Here is a 25,000-nt window from a genome sequence, read left to right on the forward strand (position 1 = left end):
CTCTCTCTCTCTCTCCTTCATTCTGTATCTCTCTTACCCGTTCGTTCTCTCTGAAAGTGGGTGACTCACATATTTGCATGAAATTGTTGGGTAGAGGCGCCAGATCCTTTAAAAACCCTCACTTAGTGTTCTCCGCCGAAAAGAACAGCGTGACAACCACCTCTTACAGGAAGACAAAGAGGGATTCTCTCAGTGTCGAGTCTCCTGTGTTCAAACACTGTAACCAGGCAAAAGCCTCCTGCGCAAAAAAACACCAATCAGTCTATATTGTCTTACATCAGGGATGTCAAAGTCAAATACACCGAGGGCCAAAAAACAAATTTGCTACAAGCCGAGGGCCGGGCTGGTTCAATGTTTATTAAAACATATTGAAATGATTGCACATAGCCTATTGAACCAAGACCTAACACAGTGTATATTATTTAATGCTTAAATGAATAAAGCAATATTTTCTTATGGATCTGTCAGTAATTTCAAGTGAAAACATTTTTCAACAAGCAAACAGATAAAAACAAACTTCCTTCAAAGAAAACATGTACTGTACATTAAATGAGTAAAGTAATAAAGGTTTGAAAAGTGCTGGAATTTAGGCTAAAGTGCTTGAAAATGCTTGAAATTGTAACGACTTTGTTTCTTCCAGGGCGAAAAATGAGAGAACATGAAGACGTTAAGATTGGGCGTTTTGAAAATAAACAACCATTAAATAATGTGAATAAAAAAGCGAATTATTTCGAATCATTTCGACTATATGTATAAATATTTAACTTAATTAAGTTTAACTGGTGCGCGCAGTTACAAAATTCGAGAGGTGCACGACCTTGTGAATCGACAGCGTGCAACGCCCTCGCGCACGGGCGGAGCCACTGCGATTATGTCATTTTCGCCGCGCAGACCCTCGCCTTGTGTGCGTTGCAGTGACTTCGCGGGCTACCGTTGCATTGTGGGGAATGTAGTGTTTGTGCATGCAAAACACCATCGGGCGGCTGTGGCCTGCGGGCCGGTTCTAATAGTAATTAAATATCATCCAGGGGGCCATGGATTATTAATTCGCGGGCCGGATCTGGCCCGCGGGCCTTGCCTTTGACATATGTGTCTTACATGAAGAAGTCGACTTCGTCTGAGAAGCTCACCACCCCCAGAGGACCGGATCTCACCCGGCGCTCCGAGACAGCGTTCAGAAGCTCCTGGGGAGACGGTTACACACCGAGGGAACAAGCGGTCACGTGAGAAGGTGTGATGTAAAAACAGTGCTATATAAACCTACGTGTCCCCCGACACACACACACACACACACACACACACACACACAGGGACAGGGACTGAATATGTGCCCCCACCACCACACACACACAGGGACAGGGAGAAGGGTAAAGTGGGGACCAGACAGGGGTCACAGAAGAGGGACGTTGTGAGCAGTGCAGGGCTGTAGATGGCTGCTGTAGTGTCTGAAATAGCCGAGGTTGTCTAGAGGAGACAGACATTACGTCTCCAGAGGTGTCCTCTACAGTCCTGATGGAGCAGGGAGCTACACGCATGCGCGCACACACACACAAACACGCACATACACACATGCTTGCTTACTCACACACACACACACACACACACACACACACGCACACACACACACACACACACATGCTTGCTTACTCACACACACACACGCTTGCTTACTCTTACTCACTCTCACACTCACACAATCACACACACATTCTCTCACATCTCTTTCCTTTACTGAAGAGCATGTTTGTTTCAAATATACACTGAACCATATTGTTTTGGACTTTCTACTATTGGTTATTTAAGACTTTGGGGGCCTTCACTGCTACCTTTATCACTGGGTAAAAGAGCACACACACACACACACACACACACACACACACGCACACACACACACACACACACACAGAGGATGACTGCTGTAGTTTTGGGACTGTTAGACCTCTCTGAAGGTTCTTAGGCTGAACTGTGGTGAACACTGTGGGTCATACTTCTAAACCACAGGCCAGGAATTCATCCTGCTAGCAGATGGTCAGATCTTTCTGCTAGTCTGGCTATGCTGCAGTGTGTGTGTGTGTATGTATGTATGTGTGTGTGTGTGTGTGTGTGTGTGTGTGTGTGTATGTATGTATGTATATGTACAAGTGCATTAATGTGTGTACAAGTGTGTGTATGAGACTGCATATGTGTTTGTGGGAATGTGTGTGTTAGTGTACATGTGTGAGTGTGTGTGTGTGTGTGTGTGTGTGTGTGTCCCTTGTGGTAGGAAGAACTGCCCAGTTCAGTCCAAACCCAGTTCAGATGAGTGTGTTGTGGGTTCTGGGGAAGCTGGGCTCAGGCGTCCTGCTCTGACAGGCTGCAGTACAGAACCAGTACGGAGTTGACATGTCAGTCATGGCTAAAGGCACAGCATGATCAGTGCGATGTAGACAAGGGGGCGGAGCAGACATGGGGGCGGAGCAGACAGAGCAGACATGTGGTAGAGCTGACATGGGGCCTCAAACCTCACTCCTTACACCTCAATCTCACACCTCACTCCTGAAACCTCATACCTGAAACCTCACTCCTCACACCTCACTCCTCACACCTGAAACCTCACACCTCAAACCTCACACCTGAAACCTCACTCCTCAATCACTCCTCACTCCTGAAACCTCACTCCTCACACCTGAAACCTCACTCCACAATCACTCCTCACACCTGAAACCTCACTCCTGAAACCTCAAACCTCACTCCTCACACCTGAAACCTCACTCCTCACTCCTGAAACCTCACTCCTCAATCACTCCTCACACCTGAAACCTCACTCCTCACACCTCACTCCCTGTTCTTCACACACTAAATACTGAATCATCACTGACTGATGATTCAGTATTTGGGCAGCAGGACTCCAGGCTGCCTTCAGTTTTTCACATTCTTTCCCTACAGTGTTGCTTCTGTGAAATATGTCAGATCATATTTCCACACTACGCACATATCGTGAGGTTTAAGCCCAAGTCCTCCAGCCAGCGTAATGCACCGTCACTCTCAGGGTGGACATGATGAACAGGGTGGTCCACACAGCTTCTCACCCGTCAGCCCACATAATACCTGCACGTCCTTCTCTTTCGCTTTCTCCGTTTCTGTCTTCCTGTCATTGTCCGTCTCTCTCACTCGGTTTCTCTCGTTATTACATCATCAGTAGAGAGAAGTATAGATGTGTATATGTGTATACTGTACTCTGTGAGGAGTATAGATGTGTATACTTGAATACTCTGTGAGGAGTATAGCTGTTTATACATTGTGAGGAGTGTATACGCATATACGCTGTGAGGAGTGTATACACGTATAAATTGTGAAGATTGTATACGCGTATACGTTGTGAAGAGTGTATACGTTATGAAGAGTGTATACGTGTATACGTTGTGAGGAGTGTGTACACATGTATACGTTGTGAAGAGTGTATACGTTGTGAGGAGTGTAGACGTGTATATGTTGTGAAGAATATAGATGTGTATACGTTGTGAAGAGTGTATACGTTATGAAGAGTGTATACGTTGTGAGGAGTGTGTATACATATATACGTTGTGAAGAGTGTATATGTTGTGAAGAGTGTAGATGTGTATATGTTGTGAAGAATATAGATGTGTATACGTTGTGAAGAGTGTATATGTTGTGAGGAGTGTAGATGTGTATACGTTGTGAAGAGTATAGATGTGTATACATTGTGAGGAGTGTATACGTTGTGAGGAGTATAGATGTGTATACGTTGTGAGGAGTATAGATGTGTATACATTGTGAGGAGTGTATACGTTGTGAGGAGTATAGATGTGTTTGCTTTGAAGGTGCTCCTTCACGTCTGAGCGTTTTAGAGTTTGAGTGTTTCAGAGTTTGTAGACAGCCAGCAGAAACATTTATCATGTGAATCTTTTTTTGCCTGTTAAATGCAATTTTTACAGACACAAAGACTCCGCAGCAGAAAGACTTTAAAAAGAGACTAAAATGGCTTTGATTTGAATACTTCTCAGTGACAGTGGAGTGTGTGTCAATCTCTGTAGTGTAGAATATAGAGATGACAGATAGAGATAGATAGAGAGATAACAAGAGATAGCAAGCGAGAGATAGAGAGAAAGACAGAGAGAGATAGAGAAAGAGATATGATGAGAGAAAGAGAGAGAAAAAAAGAGAGAGAGAGAGCGCGCGCACATTAAAATCAACCCATTATAAAAACATTCCTATTTGAAAATGTCTTCAGGGAGATAATATTGTTGTTGGTACATGTACACACACGCAAATACACACACGCGCACACACACACAAAAGATGGTAAACATGAGAAAGTGAGAAACCTGACTAGAAGAGCTTCCCAAACAGACAGGGAGGGAGGCGAACTGCCTGAGTGTGTGTGTGTGTGCGCACGCGTGTTTGTACGCGTGCATGTGTGTGCGCGCGTTTGTACGCGTGCATGTGTGTATGTGTGTGTGTATATGTATCTGTGTGTGTGTGCGTGCGTGTGCGCGCGTGTTTGTACGCGTGCGTGTGTGTATATGTGTCTGTGTGTGTGTGTGTGTGTGTGTGTTCTTGGACTCTTCACTGCTGTTCAAACCTCCCAGTCTGACCTGTCCAATCTCAACAGCAGAGAAACACACAGCTTTAAATATTTAGAAACTCATAGGGGAAGCAAAACCATTTGAGCTGTCAATCATCTCCAGCTCAAAGCGGCAAGGAACAGCCCAGAACCAAGCCCCTCCCCCTGCCCCTCCCCCTGCCCATACACCGCCTGCCATAGGCCCGTTCTCTGCAGCTCTCAGCAGGGTTGGGATGACTTCTCAACTTCTGATTGGCCTGAATAACATTTCATTTACATCTGAAATCTGACTGGAGGACAAACGGCTGAGGGATGATGGGAAAGAGAGCTTCCGGTACATTCGGGTAATTTGGATAAACACTCGGAGGACGTTTTTATGATCCTGATTGCGTATTCAGCACGCACAACAGGGGCCATGGCTAAACCCTCCGGAAGACATTTCATTCATGCAAATACTGTCTCTCGTTAGCAATTAACTCCTGTAGCAGGCATATTTGCATACTGGTAGAAAAGGAGATTACGCAGTCTTAACAGCACTTCCAAAAGACCATCGATTTGAACCCCAACAGAGTGGCCATTAACAGGGAGAGAGCTGGGGCACACTGCACACAGCCAGCTCTCTGCAAACAGCAGTAAGAATAGAGGATTAAAGCGTAATTAACAGCCCTTAGTCAGACATACACACACACACACACACACACACACACACACACACACACACAGCTCGCCATTCAGGTTAATGCTGTTGTTAATGTAACCCGTGGCACTCCTGCTGTGGAAGCACTCCAGAACAGCTGTTAGCAGCTTAGGGAGGTCAGCGCACACACACACGCACGCGCGCACGCACACGCGCACACACACACACAGGGCTGGTTCCTTCCTGTCCGTGTCAGAGCACTCCAGCTCTCTGTCAGACAGCAGAATAGCTCAGGCTGAGCAGAGACAGACGAGTTTCTGCCCACTACAGCATCTCAGGACTTGTGGCTCAGTCTTCACAATTCCACGTGTGTGTGTGTGTGTGTGTGTGTGTGTGTGTGTGTGTGTGTTGTGATCTTGGAGCGATCAAACACAGACATGATTATAAACAAATAACAAACTACCTGCCCACTGAATTCCAGCCAGTGAAACACAACAGACACCCAGAGGGCATCTACTGCGCCCACACACACACACACACACACACACACACACACAAAACAGCTTATCATTACAATCACTGTTATTGTTGTTGTTGCTGATGTTGACAAACCTGTGTAGCACTGATCAAGACAAACAACCTTCGCCTCCACACACAACAAACAAACAAACAAAAACAAAGTAAACAAGGCCTGGACATATACGGACCAGCTCATCCAAAAGGACCACCACACAGAACCTGGTTAGATGTGAAAGATCCACACAGAACCTGGTTAGATGTGAAAGATCCACACAGAACCTGGTTAGATGTTATACATCCACACAGAACCTGGTTTGATGTGAAAGATCCACACAGAACCTGGTTAGATGTTAATGGTGGAGAGTTAAACATCCACACAGAACCTGGTTAGATGTTATACATCCACACAGAACCTGTTTAGATGTTAACGGTGGAGAGTTAAACGTCCACACAGAACCTGTTTAGATGTTAACGGTGGAGAGTTAAACGTTTACACAGAACCTGGTTAGATGTTAACGGTGGAGAGTTAAACGTCCACACAGAACCTGGTTAGATGTTAACGGTGGAGAGTTAAACGTCCACACAGAACCTGGTTAGATGGTAACGGTGGAGAGTTAAACGTCCACATAGAACCTGGTTAGATGGTAACGGTGGAGAGTTAAACGTCCACACAGAACCTGGTTAGATGGTAACGGTGGAGAGTTTAAAATCCACAGAACCTGGTTAGATGGTAACGGTGGAGAGTTAAACGTTCACACAGAACCTGGTTAGATGGTAACGGTGGAGAGTTAAACATTCACACAGAACCTGGTTAGATGGTAACAGTGGAGAGTTAAACGTTCACACAGAACCTGGTTAGATGGTAACGGTGGAGAGGTAAACATTCACACAGAACCTGGTTAGATGGTAACGGTGGAGAGTTAAACGTTCACACAGGTCCACGTGACTCATCGGTGTCAAAGGATGAAAAGTTCAACAGGTGAAAATGACAGTGGCACATATCCAGGTCATCAAAACTAAGTCGGTAATTACTGGGGAGCTACACATTAGGGAATCAAAACCCTTACAGGAAATACTTTTGATGTGAGCTCACACGTGTGATGAAAACTATAATAGTGATTCTGGTGTGAGGTCACAGGCGTGAGGTCACGGGCGTGAGGTCACTTCCTTCAGTCATAATGCTGAGGCTCTTTGTTCATTTCCTCCAGTGGCACCTTTATCTTTAGCATCCATGGACGGACATCATGAACACACACACACACACACCCCTCCCAGTAACACACAATAAAACAAGGAGTGAGAGAGGTCAGAGACCGTCAACAGCACATGATCAAAATGAAATAAGCAGGTGTGTGTAGACGTAGACCAGCACCTGAACACACACAAACACACACATGCAACCACATGTACACACCAACACCCACATGTACGTACACACACACACACACACACACACACACACACACACACACACACACACACACACACACACACACCCAGCCACCAACCACAGTATGTGCATTTCAGCGAGTATGTACACCATGTATGGACTTTGTAAGTCACTCTGGATAAATGTCCTAAACGTAAATGGGGAAGACCTTCCCAGTCCAGACGTGATCTGCTGATGATTGAGCACAGTAAAACAGTATAAACAACCCTGCATTAAAACTGAGAGGTAAGAACTATGGTCTGGTACATCACAAAGATCTCTGATCTCACCACGGCTTCAGAAGCTGTCAGATTCAAATCTTTATTTATCTTGTTCTTATTAAAGTGGGATTTGCAGTTTGATTGGTTGTGGTTGTAATTCTGGATTCAGCCGATACCAGCAGATCCAGTGTAGATCCCAGTGTGTAAACATTAGTGTGCAGATCCCAGTGTGTAAACATTAGTGTGCAGATCCCAGTGTGTACTGCACTAATAAGGCCGCGGTGGCTTATCACAAAGTCGTCCGGTGCATCTCACAGTCCATCCTCCTGCTTGTAACGTGATACGGTTACTCTGGTAACAGTGGCACAGGCACTGGGGCATTGTGGGAGACTCTCTCTTCTTTGTGCGACATCTCCATGGGAACCCAAGGGCACAGCAGACACGGAGCGCTCCGTCCTGTGACGTCCCCGTCCCTCTATGGACACTGAGACACCGGTCCGTCATGTCCAGCACAGTCCCAGTAGTCCTGAGAGTTCGGTTCTTTGTGCTGAACATACCTGACTTCGTCCTGCTGATGTTCAGTGAAGGTTCCTACAGCTCACGTCACCTCTTTATAATTATGTCAGGATTTTTATATATAGTGCAGTTTGAAGCTTGTGAGGTTTATATATACACATCGCCTGTATTCCCATGTAGGATTATTGCTCACCACAACTGAGCACTTTACAGAACACAGACACTTCCTACAAGTGGTCAGCTACAGCCTAAACGCAGCTGGCTACAATCGGACACGGCGTTGTGGGTCTGCAGCTCTTGCCGTCACTGTGTGATCGTGACGACAGGAACACCATGCTAGGACCAGACTGCATGCCTTTTGAAGTTCTGAAAAAAAAATCTGTCAGGTCTGGTTTCCTGTCAGGTCTGTCTCAGGGGCAGAGGGACTATGGTTGACATGCACGTGTGTGCGCGCGCGCGTGTGTGCGTGCACGTGTGTGTGCGGTGTGTTACCGTAGCAGTGAGCAACGCTGTTTTTAGCAACACGCTAACACTCTGATTAGCTTTGACAGGCTGTTTCTCAGACCCACCACACAGATAAACACTGCAGAGAGAGAGAAGGGGAGAGAGAGAGAGAGAGAGAGAGAGAGAGAGAGAGAGAGAGAGAGAGAGAGAGAGAGAGAGGGTTCTCTCTATTCTGCTGACTTACACACTCACAACTTCAGGAGTCATGGGACACCAAAATGAAATTCAGTTCCTAATGCATAACATATTTTGTCTGGCATCGTCTTGCAAGCAAAAAAAAAATGTTTTATTTGAATTGATTTCTAAATTGTTTGGGAATCCTCAGATGGCGAGTGAAGTCTGGAAGATTGAAGCACCTAGAACAGGATCCCCGAGAAGCACTTCTGTGAACGCAGGACGATTTTCCACCTGAGGGCGGAACGCAACAGAGCACTTCATCTTAACGAGGAAGACGTTCAAACCCTCCCCTCTCCCCCTGCAACCCAACACGCAGAGGACTTCTGAGTAGCTTGAAGGTTTTAGATCAAGTCTAAGCAATTTCCTGACTCTTCGCCACAATGTTCCTGAATTAGGCTGACAGGAAGAGATGCATTCAAATTAGTAAGAAGTTTGTTCCAGAGTTCTGCTTTGGAGAAAGCCACGAGTATCTGTGGGCTAGCAGGATCGGGTGTTAACCAACGCCTGCTGGCACTAACCATGCATCACGACACCCCGTTCTAGAAGAGCGTTTATGAGCCGCCATTCTACAAGCACCACTCTGCATTCCAGAAATGCTGTTGGAGCAACACTCCCCGGTGACACGCAGCCGTCACGGCGAGCCATCGGGTCAGGTTCGGGTCAATCAGGTGCCGAGCTACCTGCTGCCACGGGCAGCGCAGAGCTGGAGTGAAGATGGTGCTCAGGCCCACGTCACGTGGAGCGGCTGCGCTGACCCGTAGCGCCGAGGCGAGCCGGGACAGGCACGGCGGTATCGGTACACGGCAAAGTGAGCGATTCTGGAGGAGCGCGGAGACCTACAGGGCATCAGACACGAACATCGTGCACTCTGACTTCTCTAGCAACTCATCTCCTTCCTCTCTCTCCCTCCCTCTCTCCCTCCCTCCCTTAATCTCTCTCTCCTACTGGCGTCCAGGAGGTGCCGCTGGAACAGAAAGTCTATTGTGTATTCTGCTGTGAACAATAGCTCTTATTTAGCCTGTGGGCCCTGAATGTGCGTTAGCTCATTACTGCTTTGTCTGGCAAGCATTCCTGATACAGATCCCATTACAAACCCAATAAACAGGCCAGCAGCAGCCCTGCTCGGAGCCAGACCTCTCCTGGCCTCGCCAGCCTCCTGCGGGTGGAGCCCGGGCCTCCGCCCTGGGTGGAGGCATGCTCACATGGCACCTTCATATCCTCCACAACAGATGCTTCAGAAATGATAAAGCTGATCTTTTATGAGCGGCGCTGCGATGCAGAGCACACACTCCTCCACAGGTCTGTTGTCTGGGAGACGGGGAGTGTGTACCTCAGCACACAGTCACACTGCACAGCGCAAAAAACGCAACTGGGACCGATTACAATTCAGAACACGTGACTGGTCAGAACTCGTGATCGAAAAAACTCACAACAGACCCACTGGGAGAATGTGACACAGACCAGGATCTCCATAGAGAAGAGGGACTGACCACGGAATGATGGACGTCACCTTACTGCAGGAAGCTCCTCCCCCTGAGACTCCACCCCCTGAGACTGCACCCACTGAGACTCCACCCCCTGAGACTGCACCCCCTGAGACTCTCACAAGGATCTGACTGCAGTGGCTAAAACTGCCATTTCAGTTCACTTAATAAATAAAAAATGTGAAGGGCTCATTTCTCATATCAACAGACTTCTAAGTCAATAGCGGCATTAAATGGTGAATAAGTATGTGAGGTATGGAGCTCCAGCCAGTCATATTTCCCCTCTGTGTTTAGGGTGATGCTTATAAAACACACCTGTTTGCCCCCAGGACCCAGGATAGAGCCTGTCCACAACTCTGGAGGTTCCTGGATCATTCAAACAGGATCTAAAGTGTGTGTGTGTGTGTGTGTGTGTGTGTCTGTGTGTGTGTGTGTGTGTGTGTGTGTGTGTGTACGTGTACTGTGCGACGCCCAGTTGCTGATGACACTGATCTACTGGGCCCGTCTCCTGTCATCACCTCATGGCTCTGCCTCATCTTCCTGATCGTCCTCGCCACGGCAACAATGCTTTGCTGCAACAAAGGCCTCCCTCACCATAGCAACAATGCTGCTCTAGAACACCAATCTGCTTTGCTCTCTTGCCAGAGGAACACAACATGGTTCTAGGGCGACAGTCATCTCGCCATGGCAACACTTCTAGAATGCCGAGCCATTGGTTTAGGAAACTAACCTGCTTTGTCACAACCACAATGTTCCAAAACACTTAACAGTCTCACTATAGCAACAACACTGTTCTAGAACAGTGAGCTTCCTCACTATGGCAACAATGCTGTTCCGGAGGCAAACACCACACAGAGAAACATGGTCTCATGGTTCTGTGGTTCTCCATGACAACCCTGAGAACCCTGCTCTGAGCTATCCAAGGTGGTGACGGAGCCTCAGCGTGGGAGGCGGAGCCTCAGCGTGGGAGGCGGAGCCTCTTCTGTGCTCTGAGCCACAGGAGGCGGAGACAATTCTCTTCCACACAGGGCCTATGAGCACGCGTATAACCAATGAGTGAAATGGGCCTCAATACCAAAGGGGCAGTGTGACATGGGCAGAAGAGCTGAAGATCAGGCCAGAGCGGATGAGGCCCAGAGCGGATGAGGCCCAGAGCGGATGAGGCCCAGAGCGGATGAGGCCCAGAGCGGATGAGGCCCAGAGCGGATGAGGCCCAGAGCGGATGAGGCCCAGAGCGGATGAGGCCCAGAGCGGATGAGGCCCAGAGCAGATGAGGCCCAGAGCAGATGAGGCCCAGAGCAGATGAGGCCCAGAGCAGATGAGGCCCAGAGCAGATGAGGCCCAGAGCAGATGAGGCCCAGAGCAGATGAGGCCAGAGCAGATGAGGCCAGAGCAGATGAGGCCAGAGCAGATGAGGCCAGAGCAGATGAGGCCAGAGCAGATGAGGCCAGAGCAGATGAGGCCAGAGTGTCAGGAAGCTTCTGGAGAGGGAGAAGGGAAATGTGATTATGCAGGAAGGGAACACTTACATTACCACCTGCAGAGGGATAGAGGGGGAGGGGAGGAGAGATGGGTGTGTGTGTGTGTGTGTGTGTGTGTGTGTGAGTGAGAGAGAGAGAAACTGACAGAAATAGAGTACTGTGAAGGAGGGGTTATGTAGTGAGCGTACACACACACACACACACACACACACACACACACACACACACACACACACACACACCGAGAGCTGTGCAGCTCTTCTCTGGATCTCGTCTACTGCAGGCCTGGACTTCCCCTTTAAATGTAACCCAGACACCAGGCCTCCTTCTACACACACACACACACACACACACACACACACACACACCATCATTACCGTAAGGCACAACAAGAGGGCTGATTAGTCCTCACAACACGAGTACAGTTACAGGAGCCGTGCAGACCCAGAGCTCACAGCGCTGCTCACAACACCTGGGACGGTCCTGGGTAGCAGGTCCAACATCTGAACTTCTTTCTGCTTGACACTTCAACTGCTTCTGCTGCTCTGGTATTCTGGGATCATTCTGGCCGATTTTAAAGCGTCGCATCATAATGTGAATATAAACCTTCTGCAGTAACACCCCAAAGGCAGCGAAAGTGCCAAGAAGAGAGTTTCCTCTATTTGGCAGGAGAAAGCCCACACACACACACACACACACACACACACACACACACACACACACACACACACACACACACACACACACACACACACACACACACACACACACACACACACACACACACACACACACACACACACACACACACACCCCAAATACATTATTTCCTACACAAAAAGGTCTCTTCTTATAGCACATTATAACATTAGATTATAACCTTCTCTTTATTCAGGACGTAGACGTCTGCGTGTTCTGTAGTCAAAGCTTTGAAGACAGCAGCTGTTGGCAGCAGAACTCGTCTGTACACACCAGTGACACCCTGACGACACCCTTCAACTCACCAGAGAGATGGAGCTTCCATTTAGAGGAGGGGGGGAGGGAGGGAGAGAGGGAGGGGGAGAGAGGTGGAGAGAGGGAGGGAGGGAGAGAGGGAGGGGGAGGGAGAGGGAGGGAGGGAGAGAGGGAGAGGGGGAGAGAGGGAGAGGGAGAGAGGGAGAGAGGGAGAGAGGGGGAGAGGGGGAGAGGGGGAGAGGGGGAGAGGGGGAGAGAGAGGGAGGGAGGGAGAGGGAGAGAGGGAGGGAGGGAGAGAGGGAGAGGGGGAGAGAGGGAGAGGGGGAAAGAGGGAGAGGGGGAGAGAGGGAGAGGGGGAGAGGGGGAGAGGGGGAGGGAGGGAGAGGGAGGGAGGGAGAGAGGGAGAGAGGGAGAGGGGGAGAGGGGGAGAGAGGGAGAGGGAGGGAGGGAGAGAGGGAGGGGGAGAGAGAGGGGGAGAGAGGGAGGGGGAGGGGGAGAGAGGGAGAGGGGGAGAGAGGGAGAGGGAGAGAGGGGGAGAGGGGGAGAGGGAGGGAGGGAGAGAGGGAGAGGGGGAGAGAGGGAGAGGGAGGGAGGGAGAGAGGGAGGGGGAGGGGGAGAGAGAGGGGGAGAGAGGGAGGGAGAGAGGGAGGGGAGAGAGGGAGGGGAGGGAGGGAGGGAGAGAGGGAGGGGAGAGAGAGGGGGAGGGAGGGAGGGGGGAGGGAGAGAGGGAGAGAGGGGGAGAGAGGGAGGGAGAGAGGGAGAGAGAGAGGGGGAGAGAGGGGGAGGGAGGGAGGGCAGTGAAGACCTGTCCCCTCCTCCAGGTCTGATTTGAACAGAACAGTGCTCCCCCTCCCTGCTCCTCCTGCCCCGGACTAGTATCGCTCCTCAGCTACTGATCAGAGAAGCTTCCCGACAGCCGACACATTAACTGTCTTCTCCTCATTTATAAAGAAAACACCAGTGTCACACTTCTGCACAGAGACAGCATATTACAACACACACACACACACACACACACACACACACACACACACACAGATGCTACACAAACACATCTTCTACTAGTGCTACATAGCCACACATTAAGAGCTATATGTAATTGTACCAATCTACAAGGTCTCAGGCTGTGAGTGTGCATGTGTGTGTGTGTGTGTGTGTGTGTGTGTGTGTGTGTGTGTGTGTGTGCGCACGCGATTGTCATATCAAAAAGCCCTGCGACACCCTGGTACATCTGAACAGAGCCATTAGATAGAATTATGCATGTGGGTTAAACACACACACATTAATTAGGAGAAACCACTGGCAGAGAGAAGTGTGTTGAAGGACAGTTCTTCACTGAGAGAAACGTGCTCAACATATAATGTGCTAAAACGTTTCCCACACAGACAAACCTACACGGAGGCACATTCCTGCAGGGCTGCTTCACAAACCACAAAGATGTACTCAGAAACACCCAAACTAAAATATGTGAATGTCCATACGCTTATCAAAGACGTGAAGCACACAGTCTTGTGAAGGTTGGTATGATGGCACACGCAAGTGAAGACCCAGACGCTGAAATGAGGGCACACGTGCGAGAAGACCTTTGTGCACATGCGGCATGAGAGAACACGCAGGTGAATTAAAGACCAGTCGGGAACCGCGTTCACACACACCTGGACACGGAACCAGTTGTGATTCACGTTCACACACACACCTGGACACGGAACCAGTCGTGATTCACGTTCACACACACACCTGGACACGGAACCAGTCGTGATTCACGTTCACACACACACCTGGACACGGAACCAGTCGTGATTCACGTTCTCACACACACCTGGACACGGAACCAGTCGTGATTCACGCTCACACACACCTGGACACGGAACCAGTCGTGATTCACGCTCACACACACCTGGACACGGAACCAGTCGTGAATCACGTTGACACAAACCTGGACACCAGCCAATCAGAGCCACACTTTGACCCACCTGATCTGAGTTGTGAGGTAAAAGTGTGTGTGGTCAGTTTCATTCAGGTTTTGTTCAACATGATGATGTCAGAAGAAGGACTGGAAGTGCCCATGTAAACAAACACCTCCAACCAGAGTCCACTCATCTCAGTGGACGTGGTGGAGACAACGGCAGGTGGAGAGGCAGAGAAACACACACACACACACACACACACACACACACACACACACACACACACACACACACACACACGTTTCTCTTTATTTTTATCTCGCTTGCTTCTTGTCTCCCTCCTGCTCTGTTTCTGACGGGGTCAGAAATTAAACACCGCCACTGTCCTGACCCCACCCCCGTCCTGACCCCGCCCCTGTCCTGAGCCCGCCCCCATCCTGAGCCCAGCTCCACCCCTCATCCTCATAAAGGAACAGGTGGATCTATACTTGGATCACTAATCAAGAGGTTTGATGCCTTCAGTACTTATTACAAGTACCTGAGAGAACAACCATACAGCTGTGAGCCTCTGTGTGTGTGGGTGTGTGTGTGTGTGTGTGTGTGTGTGTGTGTGTGTGTGTGTGTGTGTATATATCAGTGCATCCCAATAGAGGAGCCCAGAAGTAGAAAGAAATTGTTCTGACCACACAAAGAGACAGCGAGAGAGAGATACAAGTTCTCTGACCTTATACCCAGACAGGACCCTCTGACATCACAGAGAGAGAGAAAGAGCTCTCTGACCTCAGAGAGAGAGACACACACAGAGTGCTCTCCGACCTCACAAAGGGAGAGAGTGCTCTCCGACCTCACAAAGGGAGAGAGTGCTCTCCGACCTCACAAAGGGAGAGAGTGCTCTCCGACCTCACAAAGGGAGAGAGTGCTCTCCGACCTCACAAAGGGAGAGAGTGCTCTCCGACCTCACAAAGGGAGAGAGTGCTCTCCGACCTCACAAAGGGAGAGAGTGCTCTCCGACCTCACAAAGGGAGAGAGTGCTCTCCGACCTCACAAAGGGAGAGAGTGCTCTCCGACCTCACAAAGGGAGAGAGTGCTCTCCGACCTCACAAAGGGAGAGAGTGCTCTCCGACCTCACAAAGGGAGAGAGTGCTCTCTGACCTCACAAAGGGAGAGAGTGCTCTCTGACCTCACAACAGGAGAGAGTGCTCTCTGCATGCCCATGTAAGGTTGATGCAATACCTGTGAGGAATAAGTCACTGATGCTGGAGGTGGCAGTGGGTCGTGCAGGAGTGAACATGCACAATAGAGGGGGCTCACTCGGCCAACACTGGAACCTTCCGGAAAGTGTAACACAACTTGGGCTTACAGAGATCACAACACAAATAAGCAGCTGTGGAGGGAGGGAGGGCCTCACCTGGCTGTATTTAAACACATCCCACACTCCACCTCTCCTCACATGAGGATGAATAAATGACCCACACTCCACAGTCCTGAAAGGTCTCAATAGGTTTCAGCCTTTTCCTTCTTGCCACAAGTCTTTATTTTTAACCTATTAAATTGTAGGGGTGTCGTTTTCACACTATTTCGAAGGAAAATTGTCCTGCAAGTCCTGTGAATGAATCAGAAACTTAGATTGAAGGCTCTCTGTGTCACATCATTACAGGGCAGAAAAACCCAGTACAAGTGAACCCAATAAATGTGAAGTCACCTAAGGACGAAAAAAACAGCATTTCATCCAGAACACGCTCCAACTGCTTTAAGCATCCAACAAGTTTGGGACATCACTTCCCTGAGCACGCAGCCGTCACATGGAAGAGAAACACCACCAGTCACTTGTCCCGCAAACAGGAAACCTGTGAACTAAGAGTGGTGATACACAAACAACCCTGCAATCACAAATGAACGACGCACTTAACGCTGACGTCAGCCCGGTCCGCGACTGCCGGTGCCGGAGCACGGAGGGCTACTTCAGAAGCCCACATTAGTAGAGAAAGCCCACTGTAGCCTCCGCTGACGGACACCGCCCTCCCTGTTAGCCACACAGTCCAGCGGCGTGCAGGAGGACAGCATTAATTACGGCGGGGTTATCCGTCACCGCACCAGGAAAGGGAGGAGAAGACACCTCAAGCTAAGATCTGGGTCAAAGGCCGAGCAGCTCTCTGAAATGACGGCCTGCTCCTGACCTCCTCCGCTGAGCCGGAGCTGAGAGGCTGAGAGGGACTGGAGAGCTCATTAACCATTAAAAGGCCATCATCGAGTGTTTAACACACAACTGTATTTACCAGACAGGGAGCCCAGGGGTGCGGAGGGAGAGAGGACTGAAGTCAATAAGGAAGCCAATTAAACACACTCCCTTATGCAAATAGTTGAAGGGGGAAAATGAAGACTGGAAACATGATGCTGATTGGTGTGTGATTACCGCACATCCCGATCAACACACTCCGCTTGCTGCGTTAGTGCAAGACCACACACACCCTGTTCACTCCGACAGCTCCTTATGCATCTGTGCCACTTTAACATTCATTAGTTAACAGAAGCCACGGGGTCGGGTGTAGTGTGTTGCACAGCACCGCCCGCTTCAACCAGAGCACCACCTACAAGCCCACACAAGGGCTAAAACCAGCTACACCCGAACCCAGAAGCATCCGAACTGGATTAAGACTTTGCACTTCTCAAGTTAACCTTCATTTACAACACAAACACACAGGCACAAAATACAGACACATGACGGACGTAAGCCAACACAAACACACACTTCATCTGTCTGATAAGCAAGTTCAACACTTCTGCGTCCCTGTGTCAGGTGATTTACTCCGGGGGACGTGGAGAAGGTGCCAGTACTCTACCAGACACCATGAAGCTTCACACAAACATTATTATTTAATTTGATACATCACACACAAGTGTCCTGGGCCTCCTGATAGCAACATTACATTGTTTCTTCATTTGAACAGGCAAAACACTTCACAGAGCAGGATTTAAAACACATAACCACAGATAAACAAATAAACACTCACACCACACACTAAACAAGCCACGCCACTGGTACAGACCAGCAGGTACAGACCAGCAGGTACAGACCAGCAGGTACAGACCAGCTGGTACAGACCAGCAGGTACAGACCAGCAGGTACAGACCAGCAGGTACAGACGCTAAGATCAACTGAATGCAAAGAAAATGCAATTAAATCTGAAAAGGTATATTAAAAAAACAGTTTTGCCCCATTTTTCCCCAAAGTGATATTTATTTTAACTCTAGGCAAACTTGCTGAGTGTGATATCTATGTCCAAGAATAAGCGGTGTTATTAAAGATTCTGTCCCTGTAAAACTCTGAGATGTAGTCACTGAGTTCATCAGCTGATCACCAGGAGTGCAGGGTTAGGGTAGGTATAGCGGTTAGTACAGGGGTTAGTACTGCGGTTAGTACAGGCATTAGTACCGGAGTTAGTAGAGCAAGACTACCATTACACACACTGTACACCAGGAGTACAAGGTTTGGGTTAGTACAGGGGTGTTAGTATAGCGGTTAGTACCGTGGTTAGTACAGGCATTAGTACAGCGGTTGTAGAGCAAGACTACCATTACACACACTGTACACCAGGAGTACAAGGTTTGGGTTAGTACAGGGGTGTTAGTATAGTGGTTAGTACCGTGGTTAGTACAGGCATTAGTACAGCGGTTGTAGAACAAGACTACCATTACACACACTGTACACCAGAAGTTCAATGCAAACATACCAACAGCTTCATGTCATCAGTAGACGTCCGTCACACACTGTTTCTGTCATTTTAAAAGCAACTCGCTGACACCGTGGACACTGAGTGAGCCAAGAGCCGTACCGTACGCCTCAGAGAGCCCCCCCCTCAAACACACACATGTCTAACCTGGCGGTGGCATTTCTTCATGTTGGTGTGTGTGTGCGTGCGTAATCGTATGCGTGTGTGTGCACACATGCCCTCAGAGCTGTGTGAACAGCCCCCGTACTGCACAGTCAGCTCCTCACACCGCCTCAGATTCCCAACGGCACGTGTAGACCAGTGTTTGTTGGAACAGGCCTTCAAGGCAGGAACAGGCCTTCAAGGCAGGCCACACACACACACACACACACACACACACACACACACACACACACATACACCAGCAGCCCTGTTAGGGGAACGCTAGGCTAATATACCAAACTCAAACTAAAAGGCATGTAACACATTCAGGCATGCTCTCTCTGTCTGTGTGTTTCTGTCTGTCTCTCCCTCCCCCTCCCCCTCTCTCTCTCTCTCTCTCTCTCTCACACACACACACACACACACACACACACACAAACACTCCATGAATGTTTAGGGTTCATAAGTCTTGGTCATCAATTATTGCGCGACACGTTCCTCTTGTAAACCAGCATCATACAACCAGGTTCAATCCACCCGTGTGCCGACAACAACCACAATTAAACACCATGACAATTATAAAGAGAGGTATTAAGAGGAGGGAATAACGAACCTGTGAGAAACACACCAGGTTACTGTACACGCAGCTCTTCCTCACAGTCAAAACTGTCTGCGGGTTCTAAACGGACACCACAACTTTTTGTTAATGACTAAAGATGGTGTTTGTGTCCTCAACAAAGGCCTAATCAAGATGGATCCAGTCACGCCCGGCACAAGGGCTACCTAAATGATACATTACTGGAAGTGACTTGTCAATCACCCAGACGCATTACTGCTGGGAGAAGCGGGCCGTGGGTGATGATGATGATGATGATGAAATACTCATCACTAAACCCAGATACACCACAATGACGTCACTGATCTTATCGGACCGGTTTGAACCGCACAGTCATAAACAGAACCTCCTTCACGAGCCAAACGTGGCCACTTCACCACGGCGAGGGTGGACACCTGTTCGTCGACCCACAGAACCGTACCGTGTTCCGTAGGGCGCACGACGCACCCAAACCAGCAAAGTTGAGGCAGCAGCTCGGAGCCACGGACCGACAACGGACGTGTTCGGAACGAGACGGGTCCGCGTCCCTCACCTCGAGACGGTCCAAACTGGCGAAGCTGGCGATGGCGAAGCCGTCGATGACGTCCTCCTCCTGCGAACCGGACTCGCGCCGCTTCCGTCGAGGAGGTCGCGAGGCTCTGCACGAGGACGAGGAGTGCGGCGCTTTTGGGCCGTGGTGGCTCGCGCGATCCTTGCCGGGACTTCGCTCCGGTTCCGAGGCGGACGAGGGGCTGTGATCGCGGGCATCCCCGGCGCCCGCCTCCCGTCTCCGCACCCGCTCCCGCTGCGAACGAGATCTGCGAGTCTGCTTCACTTTTCCTTCCATTTTAGAATCGCTGCGATGCGTCCCAAAATAATAAAATAATAATAATAAATAATCCCACTCGGTCACGGACAGCCGATCGATCAGCGATCAATCACACACACCCATGCACGCGCCGCCGCGCACGTGAATTATCTACAGGATGACCTTGGATGTAAAGACTCGTAATGTCACAAACAAACAAATGTTGAACTGATCCATGCAGAACTGCGCCGTGGTCCAAACCCAGAGTGTGTCGGTCCGGTCGGGTCCGGTGTTACAGCGTCCACGTCCCCTCCGTGTAAACAGGTGTAATATTGACGTTAGTTACAATAACACGCATCACACTCGCTCTGCAACTTTGTTGCAACGCAGTAGCACAACGTTAGTGTGGACGGAGCAGCCGCGGCGGCGGAACCGAGTCGCCCACCGCCGAGCCTCGCCACCCGAACCATGACCCGCTGTCCAAAAAAAAAAGCGATCTGGAAAATATCCGTCTTGACGATGTGTGCTTGTCAAACGAACCGAGAAAAATGCGCTGGTGCACAACACACACACACACACACACACACACACACACACACACACACACACACACACACACACACACACACACACACACGGGCAAGTTTCAGCACACAGGGCCACGCTCCACCATTAAACCGCTTCGAGACCCAAACGGAGGAAGGACGGAGAACCGGAACCCCCGGACACACGAACCGTCGTATTTCCACAACGATCCTTCGTCCTTTTCCCTCGTACGATCCACTAGTGTGCCGTCCGAGCCCGTCCGAACGGTCCAGACGGGAGAAGAGCCCAGCGACTACATCCACGGGAGCAAGTTGAGCGGTTCCGCCGCCGAACGCCGCGCGTGCTCTGCGGCTCGCGCACACACACGTCGCTCGCGCTCCACAACCGCGCGATCCTTGGCTAAGTGTCTTTAAAGAGACAGGGAGGATTAAACGCTCCTCTCCTCTCTTCACTTCACCCGAACTTGCCCCGCCGAACACACACGTCCGACAGCCCAGATAACTGACGCACTTCCGCCACCTCTGCGAGTGCCAAAGGAAGTGAGCTGCTTTAGAAAATACTTCAACATCGCTCGCGCGGGGACGCGTCGCGCTCTGTGGCGCTCGCGCCGCGATCCAGGGCTCGCGCTGTTTCCAGGGCTCGCGCCGCTCGGGCTCGTGACCCGACGCGTTCCCGTACGCGCGAGGACAGGCAGGGCAGCTTAGTGAGCTGTCAGCAGGTTCGTCTGTGGCCAAAAGCGCATCTGCGCCTCCCGCTGCTCGTGTTCCCGACGGGTTGGAGTGGTTCTGAGTGGTACTGAAAACCCGCCTAAATATCCAGTGCTGCAAGTCCAACTGTCGCCACGACTCCACGCATAATGCAACTGCACGCGCTGTCGTACTCTCGTGGTCGCCGTCACGTGCAGCTGGAACAGCTGGCCCTTTCGATCAAGACCCGCAGGTGTTATTATTTGAAGTGCTGTCTCAATAACATACCGAGCACATCATGACATCGTACTGCAGCTGAGAGCAGGTTCTCGTGTAAAGATGCAAACGGCTTTGATCAGCATCTCGCACAGGCCGACTGGACCCGGGCGGACCCGTCTCCACCAACCGCAGAGCGGGGATCTGATGAATCTAATGAATATTCACTGTGTGCATATTAACCGCAACGTTCCTAATGCGGAGTAAGACTGGCGCTCTGCTTCTTACCTGAGCTTCTTATCAACATAGTTAAATATTTAAATACTGAAATGAATAAGCTAGACCCCTGGGAGATCCATAAATATGCTAATAGATTTCAACAGTATTTAGAGTTTCATTCCCTGTTGTAGCCATTTGAAGCTTATGAATTATCCTGTCAGTTTTGTTGTGTCTGGTGTGCTCTTAAAAGCTTGATAGGAACAGAGGTGTGGGATTCTAAACTCCGAGGTCTTTGAAAGGCATTCACTTTTGGTATTGTGTTTATTATTATTATTATTATTATATTTATGGATGCTTCTGTATACAGGTGGATCATCTGAAATGATCTGTCTACCTCCTGAAATTACTTAGAACTCCTTTCTGCACTCCATGTGTCAATCAGACAAACACAAACACACACAGTTGTCCTCACACACACACACAGTAGTCCTCACACACGGTAGTCCTCACACACGGTAGTCCTCACACACGGTGCTCCTCACACACGGTGCTCCTCACACGGTGCTCCTCACACACGGTAGTCCTCACACACGGTAGTCCTCACACATGGTGCTCCTCACACACGGTGCTCCTCACACACTTGCCAGTGCTCCTCACACACTCCCAACACCGTTCTGCAGCTCCTGATGGGACTGTGACAAACGCAGAAGGACTCATCTGAGCTTCAGATTGCAGCCTCAGGTCAAGTGGAGCAAATTAGAAGAGGGAGATGAGATCTCCTGTTTCCCTAAGAACTCTTTGTGGGTAATTTAAATGGGCACACACACACACACACACACACACACACACACACACACACACACACACACACACACACACACACACACACACACACACACACACACACACACACATAGACACACAGACATACATGCACACACAGACACATGCACAGATATACATGACTATTGGAATAAGTCTTAGTGAAAACATCTGGGGTTTATTTTTCTTTCTCACTCTTTTTTCCAGAACAGACCTCACAACGCCAGTAAGCAGTGAGCATTTATTTATTTAGAATTGTGTATTTATTCTACAACACTGACAGTTACTCCCTACTGGATGTGTTGTTCTCTCTTAGGTGTAGATGTTGGTTTCGCACAAATTCGCAGTATGTCGCAGAAATATGGCCAGTCTGTTGTGTCTTTTCGAGCAGTACCTGTGCATAGAGCATGTTCTCCACCCGTCACTGATGGTGTTTAAACAAAGGAGCATGTTCTCCACCCACTACTGATGGTGTTTAAACAAAGGAGCATGTTCTCCACCCACTACTGATGGTGTTTAAACAAAAAAGCATGTTCTCCACCCGTCACTGATGGTGTTTAAACAAAGGAGCATGTTTTCCACCCATCACTGGTGGTGTTTAAACAAAGGAGTATGTTCTCCACCCATCACTGGTGGTGTTTAAACAGGCAGAGAGGAGTACACCTTAGTTCATCTTACACACACAAACACACATGAGTTCAGCTCAATGTCACTTTATGTATCATAATTCAAATGCCACAGGCAGCAAATGATCATCCTTCCACTGAAGAGCACTCACACACACACACACACACACACACACACACACACACACACACACACACACACACACACACACACACACACACACACACACTGCCCTGTGGTGCACAAGCATTATTGTGATGTGTGAAGTTTTCATCGCACATGCAGTTCAAAGCAAATGGAGACGGCGTCCTGAATGAGCCTGGTGTGTGCGGCTCTGCTCAACACGGCAGTGTAATGATGCCCAACTCCAGATAGCCTCTATATGCTCTCCTGCTTTCCCCATAAGTGCAAAGGATTGTGGGTCCTGCCCTCCAGACTGACGGGGAGTAACTCACCTTTCCACCAACACTTCTATCCCAGCTCCACATTGCCACTAATGTCCAGACGACCCCCGTCAGCTTGAGCGGGTCCTGCTGCCTGCCAGTGATGATAATGTGAAGCAGTTAGAGGTTTAAAGCTCAGATATTTCATCTGGTGTTGGAGAAGTTTAATAATGCTGAGAGTGAACCAGACAGATAGAACCAGTGTAAGAGTCACTGACGTTAGACAACCAGTTGACTTTTATTCCACAGCATACGTGACTGGTCGTCCACACTGGCTTGTGTCCTGTGTCATCAAGGCAGCTGGAATGTCCTGAAATGTGCCCATCAGGAATTGGTTAGGATATTCTGTCTTCTTTCTTTCTTTTTTCTTATTGCCAAATCAATTTTGACTCCATTCTCTCTCTCCCTCTCTCTCTTTCTTCCTCTCTCTCTTTTGATTTGACGTTTTCTGTTTTTTTTTTTTCACTAGCGCCCCACAGACCAAATCAGTTTTAACATTTCGAGTAAATTCAATAACAGATTTTTACAGAGTTTTTCTGTTTGTTCCTTATTTACAGGATCAAGGTGACTATTTTCTTTTTTTTTCTCTCTTTCTTTCTCCCCTTCCCTCTCTCTCCCCCTCATGTCTCTCACTTTCTTTTTTCTCTAAATTACATCAAGATGTCATTTCAGCTTTTTCATGAATGAGGTCTGCACCGACCAATCACAACCTTTCTGGCATGAGTGAGGTCTGTGCCGACCAATCACGAGCCGTGTGGAGTGTGTGCGTCCCTCCCAGCCTGAGGAGACACACCTGCTCTTCCTGCGTGTTCTCCACTCATCTGGCCAGTGATCATTCACTCACGCTGACCCGCTGCGGAGGCCGTTCCAGGCAGTCGGGTTCTGGCACAGGGCGCTGCTACAGGGCGGGCATGGGAGGAGCTGTCCCGGTTGGGTCAGGGAGTGTCCGCTGTTGGTCGGAAGCTCACAGTCCGGTCTGTCGCTCGCGGCACGTCTGTCGGACGTCTTTGTCTGTGGGGGCCGGAGGTTTCTGTCTGTTCCCCAACGACTCCCTGTAATTACAAGTGTGCTACAGAGGAACTGAAAATCTCTGAGGTCACAGAGCACATGCTAGATGTTGAGAGGCTGAAGCACACACACACACACACACACACACACACACACACACACACACACACACACACACACACACACACACACACACACACACACACACACGCCCACACCATTTTATGCTGTTTTTTCCTACTCACTGCTCACTGTAAGCCTGTGAAACACTGCATGTGTAGATATGGGTTACTGGCGAGAGAGAGAGAGAGAGAGAGAGAGAGAGAGAGAGAGAGAGAGAGAGAGAGAGAGATGGAGAGATGGAGAGAGAGAGATGGAGAGGGATGTGGAGATAATCAGAGTACCTTGTAATTGCATATTCAACCTCCCCTAACAAGATCAGGAAAACACATTACTGCTACAAATATAAATATCATGACATTTCAAAGGGCCCTGTGTGTGTGTGTGTGTGTGTGTGTGTGTGTGTGTGTGTGTGTGTGTAGGGTTGGGGGTATGCGAACATCACTGTGGTTAAATTCATTTAGACATGAAAGTGGTCTTGGTGAGGTAGTGTTTGCTAAAAGGCAGACGCCAGGTGCAGGACACTGTCCCTTCTACAGTCGAGACGGTCAGCAGACAAACGTTTAATACCCTGTGTCTCTACGGCCTTATTCAGAGTCACGCTGATTTATGATTTAACAACCAAAACAAAAACCACCTTGGTAG

The 25,000-nt window shown here is 49.3% G+C and overlaps 1 protein-coding gene and 1 long non-coding RNA gene across 6 annotated transcripts in view; both read right to left on the minus strand.

Moving 5' to 3' along the window:
- fbrsl1 (fibrosin-like 1) overlaps window positions 1-20,826 on the minus strand; it is a 145,476-nt gene extending 124,650 nt beyond the window's left edge. For 2 of the 5 annotated variants that reach the window (XM_076997864.1, XM_076997860.1), the window contains exon 1: window positions 19,414-20,825. In XM_076997864.1, coding sequence (XP_076853979.1) covers window positions 19,414-19,707 — 294 coding nt within the window. In that variant the 5' untranslated portion in view covers window positions 19,708-20,825. Of the gene's footprint in view, window positions 1-19,413 lie in introns of all 5 variants that reach the window. The other 3 variants (XM_076997862.1, XM_076997861.1, XM_076997863.1) reach the window with 3 other exon arrangements.
- A 1,065-nt stretch (window positions 20,827-21,891) lies between these two features.
- Window positions 21,892-24,366, minus strand: LOC143509832 (uncharacterized). The gene is made up of 4 exons (XR_013129801.1): window positions 24,021-24,366; window positions 23,446-23,537; window positions 23,240-23,321; window positions 21,892-22,027 (listed from the first exon to the last, which is right to left on the minus strand). It is a non-coding gene; the product is annotated as an uncharacterized LOC143509832 (long non-coding RNA).
- Between the last annotated feature and the right edge of the window lie 634 nt (window positions 24,367-25,000).

The sequence above is a fragment of the Brachyhypopomus gauderio genome, chromosome 3 (genome assembly GCF_052324685.1).
Source record: "Brachyhypopomus gauderio isolate BG-103 chromosome 3, BGAUD_0.2, whole genome shotgun sequence".
In the NCBI taxonomy this organism is placed as follows: domain Eukaryota; kingdom Metazoa; phylum Chordata; class Actinopteri; order Gymnotiformes; family Hypopomidae; genus Brachyhypopomus; species Brachyhypopomus gauderio.